We start from the raw sequence: 12,852 nt of genomic DNA, 5'->3' as shown, positions 1-12,852 counted from the left end.
AAATGATCAAGTTACTTCTTTTTCATAAATATACCCGCATGAACAGAGCCATGTGCTGAAATGCAGTCACAGAAAATGCAAATCTAATTTTTGGTGTTGAATTTCTGTGGTTGCATGTTGTATGTAATCAACATATGGAGCAAAGAGTGGCACATTCGGAAGCGTGAGTAACCACAAAAGAATGAATGTGTCACTTCCATATTGAAATCAGATTTCATAACCTCTTCCTTAAAAGCAAATGTAAGTGGGAGTGCAGTCTTCCATTGTTTCACTTTAAGCTTAAGATATAATTGTGTGTCATTTTTAAAAACACTATATGCACGACAAATGGTTTCAGACAATGAAAATAGCTTTTGGCAGAAAATGACTCATTGGGTAACGGCAGCAGCTAGAAGTGTGTTGCTCTTCCAGGAGGAGGAGGAGCTGTGAATATACGATTGGCAGTGGGCTAGGTTTTCTGAGGGGAAAAAGTGTTCGCAGAATTGTGAGAATATTTCCTTAATTAGAATTTATGATTTCAGCTTCAGGGATTATGTGTAAAGGGAAGGGTGGGAAATAGCATCTGGCAGAAGAAAAACAGAATCAAAGAGCAACAAAGAGTAAATGAGCGATGAAGATGTTAAACCTCGGTTCAGACTAGAGCATGTCAGGGAAAGCTTTGAATTTTTGTGGTATAGGACATATGGCCACATATATAACAGGAAATCAGGAGTGAGAGAGCCATACATTTTGTTGCCAGCCCTGAAGTGTTTTGGATAAAATGAATTCTTGTGTCTTTCAGAGAAAAACGAAATGTTAAAATCCATGCAGAAGGGAAAGTCTTGATTAAACCTGCCCCAATAAACAGATGCTAAGTATAATTCCTTTCAGTTCAACATTGATGGGAAATTTTGTTCATAGTCTGTCTTTTTACGATAGCCTTTTATAAAAGGCCATTTACACATAACAAGGCCTTTCTGAGAGGGTAGCTTAATTAATTTCTTTAATTCTAGTTTAAGACTGATAAGCAAAGGCCCGTAGCATTTATACAATTTAAATATTTGCTTGTTTTGAAGGATGTGTGTACCCTCATTGGTATGCTTTGCTTAATGTATTCAATGAGCTGGTAACGTCAGAGTGACTTGGGTTTAAAGATTCAAATTAGCTACTTGCCCCATCATGAAAGAACTGGCAAAAATCACAGGCAGATAAATCAGCGGCATGCTGCAATACGAATCCATTATTTAAGGGAGAGTAAGATTTTAATTGGTCCCAGGCATCTCCAAAGATGAAAGGCTGTTGTGGAATCGCTGGATGCCCAGAGTTTCGACTTAATGTGTAGCAGATGAATAAGAAGGAGACAAAAGGAATTGATTTTCAACATCTGAAAGTTTTCTCAGGAAGAGAGTCTAGGAGAAGTATATTTTTTTTAAGTACTTAACTGTTCCATTGCAGAATAAAATATGACACAAATTAAAATGTAACAGCATTTTGTAGCTCAGATATGCCAGGGTAGGGCCTTTTCTGGACGCTCTCTGCAATGGTTATTAAACAGTTGTCCTCTCTGTATTGACCACATAAAGGATTTTGTTGTTGCTATGAAACTTGAAATGAGAAAGTTAAATACCAAACAAGGAGGGGTGAGGTAGATACAACTGGATTAGAGATATGCACAGTGCATATTACCTCAGTATGCAAACGTAAGTAGCTGAGATTTGTACAGCCAAGACAGCATACAGTGCTTATTGATGATGTTGCCCCTAAGCATACACGCATCAGTAAATTTCTTTACTGTCTGTACATATGTGCATGTTTTTGTAGCCTCCTTAAGACATAACAACTGTGGACACTGTACATTAGTACAGTGTCCCGAGAATGCACTTTGAAGTCCTACCCCTGTGGGACTCAGAAGCTCGGCCTCTTGGCTGTACATGGTCACAACATTGGTCTAAAGATAGAAATATTGTAATCATGCTCAGATGCTTCCCATGATCAGAATGCTGAGATGTGCTCAGAAACAACTCAGCCAGTGTTTCTGTCTGTGGAAAGAATCTGAGCACAAATCTCTTCAAACAAATGCTGTAACTGTGGACAGCAGGCAGGGTGGGCTTCCAAGTGCATCAGGATGGGGACAGGGCTTCAGAGTGTGCTCTTGGGACACTGTACTCACGTATAGCATCCTCAGTTGTATGTCTGAAGAGGCCTTGTCTGAATGAACTGAACCGGTGTTCATTTTAAAAGTGAACCTGGGTACAGACCCCTTCAAATGCAGCATAGAGTTGGGAAGTGTACACTGGCCCGTACAGAGAACAAAATGTGTGCATAATTGTACGTGCTTACAGATTGGTACACATGTACACTGTACACAGATTGTAGATGCGTTGAACATAATGTATGTTTAGGGTTAAAGAGAGGTGTCTTTCACATATAGTCACCCACACTGGCAGAAGTATGATCCAAACTGGCCAATGGTCTGACTTAGTATATGGCAGCTATCTGTGTTCCTTGGAGTTTCTTTTTTCTTTTAACAGCACAGCACCATGGCTTAAAACACACAGGGTTTGAAATGACCCTCAGTTTCAGTAATCTGCCATATACAGGTGAAACTCGGAAAATTAGAATATCGTGCAAAAGTCCATTAATTTCAGTAATGCAAATTAAAGGTGAAACTGATATATGAGACAGACACATTACATGCAAAGCGAGATAAGTCAAGCCTTAATTTGTTATAATTGTGATGATCATGGAGTACAGCTCATGAAAACCCCAAATCCACAATCTCAGAAAATTAGAATATTACATGGAACCAAGAAGACAAGGATTGAAGAATAGAACAATATCGGACCTCTGAAAAGTATAAGCATGCATATGTATTCACTACTTGGTTTGGGCCCCTTTTGCAGCAATTATTGCCTCAATGCGGCGTGGCATGGATGCTATCAGCCTGTGGCACTGATGAGGTGTTATGGAAGACCAGGATGCTTCATTAGCGGCCTTCAGTTCTTCTGCATTGTTTGGTCTCATGTCTCTCATCCTTCTCTTGGCAATGCCCCATAGATTCTCTATGGAGTCAGGTCAGGCGAGTTTGCTGGCCAATCAAGCACAGTACACTGTATACTTTTCAGAGGTCCGATATTGTTCTATTCTTCAATCCTTGTCTTCTTGGTTCCATGTAATATTCTAATTTTCTGAGATTGTGGATTTGGGGTTTTCATGAGCTGTATGCCATGATCATCACAATTATAACAAATTAAGGCTTGACTTATCTCGCTTTGCATGTAATGCGTCTGTCTCATATATCAGTTTTACCTTTTAATTTGCATTACTGAAATTAATGGACTTTTGCACGATATTCTAATTTTCCGAGTTTCACCTGTAGCATGGGGATTACAGTTGGAGAGGCACAAGTCCACAGTACCTTTGGCACATGGATTTTTGCTGAGCAGTTCTTTGAATCTGGACCTACATTTTGCAGGCTTGATAACAATAGCCTGGTGTCACTGTGGTTAGAACCCAACACTGTTGGCAGGATTGTACCATAGCCTGATAGACTATGTCTCCAGTTTGCATTGTGAAGTCTAACCATGGAATTTTTTTGGCTTTGAGGTTCAGGTTTACATAATGCTGTCCTCACCTAATACCACAGAAGGTTTCATCAGCTGCGCTCTATTCACCAGGAGTGATGCTGAAAGCACTTCCAAGTGGCCCTCACAGAGAACTCTTTAGCTGTATATCTGTTTGTAGCAGCTCTTGCTCAACTTTTTCATCTTTTATTCAGTATATTCCATTTAATTACTTGAATGAAAGAATGGCAAGTATGCTTATCAGATTTCAGCATATACAATGCTAGAGAGGAGAGGATAAAAACTCAAAATGACCTTGATAAAGTGGAACATAGAGTTGTAAACAATAAAAAATGAAATTCCACAGAGACACATTTACATACTGAAAATAAATTCAAAAATATAAAAACTAAACGGTAAGAGTAGTGGTAGTTTGCCTCTTGAGGAACTGAGAAGGTTATAGGACAAGTCAAGTTAGCAGTTTCACACTCAAACCAAACACATGTCATTTTGAGTTGCATTAGCAAAAGCATTGTGTGCATGACCCAGGAAGGTAACAAAGCAACACCTGTGAATAATCATTTCTAGCTGGAAGTGTGTGTTTGTTTATTTTACAGTAGTTCTGTTCCAAATGTTCAGTATTTTTAAGGCTGTTAACCAATTAAAGAAATTTTAGTTGATTAATCGTATGAGTTTTACTAAACTCATTACTAATAGATTAAATCTGCATAAATGTGCATATGAATTAATCAATACTACTGAATAAACAAGGATACTCAACTTGTCTTTACACAATGTGGAAGAGGCATTCTTTCCTGTGTGGAAAGAGAAGGGAGAATGTCTCTTCGAAGATGGTGCCTGCCACACGCAGTGGCTGACGTACCATGCAGTGGTACATATGCCTTGCATCTGAGCAGCTGTGCAAGAGTACTCCTGCACAAGATGTAATCATTTTGCAGACGCAGTTGCACAACAGAGGTCCATTGGAAATCATGTTTGTCTATTGCACTACTGCATTTTCACAATTCTTGTGTCTTGCGCAAGAACACTGCGGAAACACTCTGTTGCAAGACAGATGGAACACTGTGTGGTATGTCAGTCAGTGTTTAGCCATTTAAAAACAAAACTGATGCCCAATGGAATTTTTAAGTCAATCAAGAGATTTTCAATTGATTGATCTACTAATTGCTACCCTTGTGTTTCAAAATTTCTATTAATACAAACCTATTGGAGAAGACTTTTTATTTCAGGTTTCAGCTTGCATGACGATGAATTATAAGCAGACTCCAGCAACCACTAACTGGAATTTTCAGTTTTGGTTGAAGCTGAACTGGGATAAGAGGCCCTAGACTGGAGGGGAGAACAGGCTGGGAGGTTGGGAGGTGAAATGGTTCAAAAACAGTTCTGGTCTGGAGACAGAAGCATGTTCTCTTTTCTTTACTATTTTGCTGCAACGGTAGTTGGGTTCTCCTCTTGGTAGGTGCTCCTTGAGGCTGCCATCACCACCATCCCCCACAGTGCCCCAGATGCAGCATCGTTCTGAAGCAAAAAATGGTGACCACCACAAAAAGGAATGGTAGGAGCTGAGATGACCTCAACCATTGCCACTGCCTGCAGCCTGGTATTAGCCAGCAGTAGCAGCTGTGATCCCTTATTGAGACATAAGGGAGCTTGCCTGCATGGAGGGTTGTAGTGACAAGAAGGCTCTTACTGCCAATGATATAGTCAACTGTCTGTGACCTGAGTGATTGTGCTAGATCTCACCTTGAATGCCCAAAGCCTCTGAAGCAGGAGGGGAAGCAGAACCACATCACCCTCCCTTCATAGGAAACCTGCTTTTAGCAATAGCAATAGCAATAGCACTTACATTTATATACCGCTTTATAGCCGGAGCTCTCTAAGCGGTTTACAATGATTTAGCATATTGCCCCCAACATTCTGGGTACTCATTTTACTGACCTCGGAAGGATGGAAGGCTGAGTCCCCTGGTCAGGATCGAACTTGTAACCTTCTGGTTACAGGGCGGCAGTTTTACCACTGCGCCACCAGGGGCTCTTTTCTATCTGGATTGGACCTGGAACTTTATGAAAAGCCGCAAGCCCTAGACGAATACGAATAATATTTATAAACTGCTTTTCAACAAAAGTTACCAAAGAGGATGATTAGATAGATACAGACAAACCATAAATAAATAAAATGGCTTCCTGTCCCCAAAGGGCTCACAGCCTTAAAAAGAAACATAAGACAGACACCAGCAACAGCCACTGGAGGGATCCTGTGCTGGGGATGGATAGGCCCCCCCGCTGCTCAGTAGAGAGAATCGACATACCACCTGTTCTCTTTTAAAAGGTGCCTCTTTGCTCAGTTAATAGGGGCATCTCAGGCATGCTTCTACCTACAGGCATGCCCATCTCAGGCGTACTTCTACACAGGCTAGATCTACTTCAGGCATGCTTCTATCCACAGTGGAAGTCATTCATGATTTCAATGTGAATTCTGATGAGGGAAGAACTCCATCCCATCCGCATGCAGTATAGTTGGGGTTCATGACAAGCAAGTTGTGTTATGGGTTCATGAGAGGTGATTGTGCATTATAGGAGAGATGTGGTGTTTAGCTCCTTTTTATTTATTTTTGTTCTCCCTGGCCAACAGGTGTCTTTTGTTTGTTCAAAGGGGCAGATGGGCGTCACTCCATGGCACTGGGAGGAGTGTCTGAGACCCTCGAGAGCTGCTGCCAGTTAGTGTAGATAATCTGAGTCTTCTGGGCTTATGGAGGTGGGGGACTTAAATGTTCACTTTGGGACCAATTTGTCTGGGGCTGCTTCAAGAGTTCATAGTGGCCATGACAACTATGGTTCTCTCTCAAGCAGTCGTGGGACCGATGTATGTTGCAGGTCACATGCTTGATACGGTATTTTACTCTGATCAGGGTGGTGTTCTATGGGTGAGGACTCCTGTGATTTCCCCATTGTCATAGATGGACCACCTTCTGGTTAAGATTGGATTCACAATCACGTCCCACCTCTGCAGGGGTGAGGGGCTTATTAGGCTGGTCCACCCAAGAAGGTTATTGGATCCAGTTGGAGGGATTTAGTGTTGGCTCTGCCAGTGAACTGGAACAGTAAACTCACCAGGGCAGCAGACATGATCATTCCTAAGTGTCCTCTCCAACCTGCTTCAGAATTGGCCCCTTGGTATATGGAAGAACTATGGGAGCTGAAGCGGCAAGGTAGATAACTAGAATGCAAGTGGAGAAAGACTCGATTGGAATCTGACAGATTACAACATAGAGCACATTTGAAGACCTATGCTCAGGCAAATAAATGATTCTTTTCTGCCCGTATTGCATCCACAAGCTCACGCCCAGTGGAGTATTTAGGGTTGTGAGAGGGTTAGTACATGCCCCTCCTCTCTTGAATCAGAATTTGACACCATAAATTATCCATTGTGATGCTTTAAATGATTTTTTTGTGGATTAAATCTCTTGTATTCAGGCCGACTTAGACTCAGACCACACCATTACTACAGTGTCTAATGCGGACATGTCTAGCAACACCTCTTATGTGGTTAATTTGGATCAGTTTCAGTTTGTGACTCCTGAGGATGTGGATAAGCTGCTTTGGATGGTGCAGCCTACCACCTGTTCTCTTGACCCTTGTCCAACATGGCTTATATGAACTGGCAGGCGTGGCAGTTGTAAAAGGCCTGGTATATAAATGTGACTCTGAGGGAGGGCAGGATGCCTTCCTGTCTTAAGGAGGCAATTATTAGACCTCTTCTGAAGAAGTCTGCATTGGATCCCTCAGAATTAAGCAACTATAGGTCTGTCTCCAACCTTCCACGGCATGGGCAACATAACTGAGAGGGTGGTGGCCTCCCAGTTCCAGACCGTCTTGGAGGAAACTGATTATCTAGACCCATTTCAAACTGGGTTTTGGGCAGGCTATGGGGTGGTGACTTCCTTGCTCAGCCTGATGGATGATTTCATATGGGGAATTGATAGAGGGAGTGTGATTCTGTTGGGGGTTTTTAATCTCTTGGCGGCTTTCAGTGCTATTGACCATAGCATCCTGGACCATCTGATTGGGTTGGAAGTGGCTTTGCAGTGGTTCCACTCCTACTTTTCTGGCAGATTCCAGATGGTGTTGCTTGGAGACTGTTGTACTTCAAAACGTGAACTTTCATATGGCATCCCCCAGGGCTCCATACTATCTCCGATGCTTTTCAGTATCTAAATGAAACCAATGGGAGAGACAATCAGACTTGGTACAGGGTGTTACCAGTATGCTGATGACACCCAAATCTACTTCTCCATGTCAACATCATCAGGAGAAGACGTAACCTTCCTAAATGCATGCCTGGAAGCAGAGATAGGCTGGATGAGGGATAACAAATGGAAACTAAATCCAAATAAGATGGGGGTACTTATAGTGCGGGTTCGGAACTCCAGAAACAGTTTTGATCTGCTGGTTCTGGATGGGCTCACACTTCTCCAGAAGGAGCAAGTATGCAATCTGGGAGTGCTTCAGGATCCAAACCTCTCCCTGGTGTCTCAGGTTGAGGCAGTGGCCAGAAGTGCTTTCTATGAGCTTTGGCTGATACGCAGGATGCATCCATTTCTTGAGATAAACTGCCCCAGAACAGTACTACATATGCTGGTAACCTCCAGATGTGACTACTACAATGCATTCTATGTGGGGCTGCTTTTGTACATAGTCCAGAAATTGCAGATGGTGCAGAATGGCACCCAGGTTGGACTCTGGGTACATAGGAAGCTGCCATATACTGAGTCAGACCATAGGTCCATCTCGTTCAGTATTGTCTACACAGACTGGCAGTGGCTTCTCCAAGACTGCAGGCAGGAATCTCTCTCAGCCCTATCTTGGAGAAGCCAGAGAGGGAACTTGGAACTTGGCTCCATCCCCTAAGGGGAATATTTTACAGCACTCACATTTCTAGTCTCCCTTTCATATGCAACCAGGACAGTTCCTGCTTAGCTTAAGGGAACAAGTCATGCTTGCTACTACAAGACCAGCTCTCTTCCCAAAAGGTCATCTCAAAGAGACCATATTACTCCTATATTAAAAGAACTACACTGGCTACCAGTATGTTTCCGGGCAAAATATATGGTGCCAGTTATAACCTCTAAAGTGCTAAATAGCTTAGGCCCAGGGTATTTAAAAGAATGTCTTCTTCACTATGAGCTCCGTCACTATGAGCTCCATTGAGATCATCTGGAGAGTTCATTTGCAGTTGCCACCAGCTTGTTTTCTCTGTTGCTGCCCAAGACCCTGGAATGGGTTCCCTGGTGAAAAAAGAGTTTCTCCATCTCTGACAACTTTTTAAAAGTCGCTGAAGAAACATTCATTCACCCAAGCTTTTTAACTTGACTTGTGGCTTTAAATTGTTCTAAGGTTTTAATTTCTTTTTTGTTTGCTGTGAACGGCCCAGAGATGGAAGTTTGGGGCAGTGTACAAATATGATAGAGTTTCATATGTTCGCTCAACGTGATATATGAGGTCTGTGTTCCCTTGCTACGTCTTACAAGCTCCTGGTGGCATGCCACAATTACTCACTGCTGGGAGTGGGGCTAGGGGAGTGGGCAACTCTTATTCCTTCACCACCATGCTCCCAAATATTCCTAGTTTCCCCCCTTTATGTTGGCAGAGTTTTGCCGGTGTAAGGGGATAGTTTATATTGCATGCATTTTTTCTTGGGTACACAGAGGTTGGGAAGCAATCCTGCGCTGCCCAATGGGTGTAATTCACAGATAGTTATTATTCTGTAAACCCTTGCTCCCTAACTTCATACTTTTACCTTTTTTTTCCCCTAAGACCAGAAGCCCAGGTTAATTGCATATTTCATTTGAATTAAGTTCAGTGTACACATTCCTGATTGTTACCTGTGAGACTCCAGATGAAATTAGCCTTCCTCTGCAGCTTTTTGCTGTTGTTTTAATTCAATAGTAAATGAAGGAACTGGTCTAGTTGTGCTAATTAGTTATTTAATTTTAGTGGAAGAAAGCTTGTTTTAGAAACGAAAGAACAGGAGCGAAACAACTCATCAACAGATAAGTTATTCGCTGCTTTCTTATAGTTATAGAAAAGGAAGTGAGGCAAAAGATGAGGCACTCATCAACAGACTATTTGGCCAGGGATCAAACCATGTGTGAACAGGCTCCCCTTAAATGACTTGCTGTGCTTGGCTTGGCTTGATGACTTATGTGCAAATGAGTTTGAACAGTGAGGGCGAACAGCTTTGAGAACTTACTGCCAAGGTTATTGGAAAAGTTGGAACATCTGTTTTTTCTGCCAGCGTACAATGACACTGGGGGTGTGGGGAGAAACTTATATTGCACTCTCTGTGGTTCGTGTTGATTGTACGGTCCTGCTAGCTGGAGGAGATGCTTTCCTTTTCTTTTGACGTCTGCTTAGATAAAAAGCACAAGTGCAGCTGATGCAACACTATTGTGTGTAGAGTTTCCTCTGCTTTGTCATTTTGCTTGGCTGTACATTTTGAGAACACATCTTGCAGATCACAGCTAAAACGGTGATGACCTAAATTGACCACTGCCATTGGGTGTTTGAACCTGGGCTACACAAATTTGGCCCTCCAGCTGTTGGACTGCAACTCCCATAGTGCCTAGCTATTACCCAAATTTGGCTGGGGATTATGGGAGTTGTAGTCCAACGTCAGCCACAAGGTCGAAGTTGTGCAGCCTTGGTTTGAATAATAAAACTCTTGGAGCAGTGTTGCACTTCATGTTGGTAAATGCAGATGTGTGTGGGCATTTGTAACTGGCTTAACAGATATTCATTGACACACAACACACTCTTAACCACATCTGTGTTCAGCTATTCCAAGTAGCTGAATGATTAAAAGTTTTTGGATTTGCCTACATTTCTTTAGTGGTGAATTCTAATCTATATTAATGATTATTAATCTCAATATCTTAATATTAATCTTAATATTAATGATATTAAAGAACACTCCAGTTGATTAAGAATAAACAAATTAAGACAGGATTGTGAGAAATCTTTTTTAAGCATGTATTGGAAAGAAAAAATGGAAGAAATGTGCCAAGACAAAGGAGGCACCTGCCTCGGGCATACCACTGATTAGGGGTGTCGAAGTGGTCTGTGATTAGGGACTTGTGCTGTGAGTTGAATGGCAGATGTCTTCCTACCAGCCCAGTGGCAGCATGGGCTGCTGTTGCTGTTGCTGTGGTGCCATGGCACAACTGGCAGGGGAGGGAACATCACCTGGACTCTCCCAGCCAGAACCAGCTACTCTTCACTCCTCTTCCCCCATTAGTGCCCCCCCAGCCAGCAGCAGTGCACAAACTTAAACCTTTATATGATCAGTCAAGAGTGGCAGTATTATGAATTAGGGATGTGCACAAAACGATTCGTTTTGAGCTTGAAACAAATTGCAAAACCCTCAAATTGATTGCTGAAGCAGCCGGCAAAGCTGGCTGTTTCGATGACTCAACCTTGAAACATTCAAAATGTTTCAAGTATTTCGTGCACCATTTTGAGGCCTGTTTTTCCAGGCAGAGCTTGTCTACCAATTGGGGCTGGCAGGTAGACCAGTCCTCCAGGGATGTTTTTCTGGGGAGAGCTGGTCTACTAATTGGGGTCAGCAGGTAGACCTGCCCTCTGCCTGACTTAGCGCGTTGTCCCACTTTGGAATACTGGTCTACCCAGTGACCCCAATTGGTACACCAGCTCTCCCTGGAAAAACAGGCCTCAAAATGGTGCTTGAAAAGTTTCAAGTCAAAACGGGGCTGTTTCATTTTGAGCTCAAGACAGGCCTTTCATTTTGAGCTTGAAACAGGGCCCCCCAGCACTCTTACCCAGCATTTGACCAAAGTAGGAGGAAAAGCTGTCTGACCCAGCTTTTCTTCCTACCTTAATTCCTCTTAATTCCTCAGTTCTTCCACTACTGCCACAGCTGTATGAATGCTGCTTTGAGCAGGAGTGTACTGCCTAGCACCCCCTGCAGCAGGGAATCACCTCCACCACTCACAGGGCCTCTGCAGCAGGCAGCCAGTCCCCCACTGGCAGCCATGTGAGTGGTGGAGGTGACCCCCTACCCTACAGGGTGCTGGGTACTGCACTGATGCTCGAAGCAGTGTTCAGGTGTGGTGGTAGTGGAAGTAAGCACTTATTAATTCATACTTAAAGGTGCCTCTCGCTGGCTCCCCACACCCAGCGGCGGCACACTGGCCACTACTGCTTTGTAGCACATCCTTGTTTCTGTTGATTTGGCTGCTGTATTGCCCTTCAGAACTCAATAAGTTGTTATGGTGAGACAGACCAATGGTCTATGTACCCCACCATTCCATTTTCCAACAGGACTGCCTGGACATGCTGAAGAAGCTCACAAGTAGGGTATAATGGTGTTATCCATCACTCTATATTGCATTCATCTGGTAGTCAAGGGTTTACTACTGTTTCAAATAACATGGACAGCCTGTTTCATTAGCTGAGTTCACTAGACACAATGTCAATGAGATAAATCATCATTTATCTGCTTGACGTCTACAATGGGGCTATGGATTGCTTTGAGAGAGTGTCTCATCAAACTTCAAAGCCATTATGATCACTGTCATTCAGAGTTGAAGAACAAAAAGATTCATTCATGTAAGCAGCGCTAGATTATACACAACGTAATATGTTGGGGCATTAAGTATAGAAAATCTACCAGTAAGGAAAGACATGATTGAACCATATAAAATTATGCATGGTGTAGAGAAAGTGGAGAAAGAAAATATGTTGTGTCACAATATTAGAACCTGGAGTCATCCAATGAAATTGGGAGGAGATTTAGGATGGACAAAAGCAAGTACCTCACACAACAGAGAATTGCTACAAGGTGGGGTGCTCAGCACTAGCTCAGATGGCTTTACAAAGGGATTAGACAAATTCATAGAGGACAGATCTTTCAGTGGCTACTTGCTTTGATGGCTATAGACTACCTCTAGGTTCAGAGGCAGTATGTCTCTGAATACCAGTGGCAGGGGAGCAATGGTGGGAGAGGAGAATGCCTTCATCTCCTGCTTGTGGGCATCCTGGGGTCATCTGGCTGGCCACAATAGAAAATGAGAGACTGGACTAGATAAGCCTTGGCTGATCCACCAGAACTCTTCTTTGGTTCTCATGTATTTCTGTACAAGAATATGGCCTATATAATACTAGAGCCTGTAATGTCTTTTATAGGGCCAAGCTAGAAAAATGATCAGATACCCCTTGGTGGTGGGGTGTGTGTGTGTGTGTGTGTGTGTGTGTGTGTGTGTGGGCGGGGTTGC

At 42.8% G+C, this 12,852-nt stretch overlaps 1 protein-coding gene across 12 annotated transcripts in view; it reads left to right on the top strand.

The window, feature by feature from the left end:
• The window catches only part of RUNX1T1 (RUNX1 partner transcriptional co-repressor 1), a 207,671-nt gene that overhangs the window by 178,576 nt on the left and 16,243 nt on the right, over positions 1-12,852 (top strand). Inside the window, exon 12 of one of the 12 annotated variants that reach the window (XM_053250992.1) lies at positions 782-854. The exons of the other annotated variants lie outside the window; for them this stretch is intronic. Coding sequence (XP_053106967.1) covers positions 782-799 — 18 coding nt within the window. The 3' untranslated portion in view covers positions 800-854. Of the gene's footprint in view, positions 1-781; positions 855-12,852 lie in introns of those variants that run through there. 12 annotated transcript variants of the gene reach the window in all.

The sequence above is a fragment of the Hemicordylus capensis genome, chromosome 4 (genome assembly GCF_027244095.1).
Source record: "Hemicordylus capensis ecotype Gifberg chromosome 4, rHemCap1.1.pri, whole genome shotgun sequence".
In the NCBI taxonomy this organism is placed as follows: domain Eukaryota; kingdom Metazoa; phylum Chordata; class Lepidosauria; order Squamata; family Cordylidae; genus Hemicordylus; species Hemicordylus capensis.
This window is presented reverse-complemented; position numbering and strand designations above follow the sequence as displayed.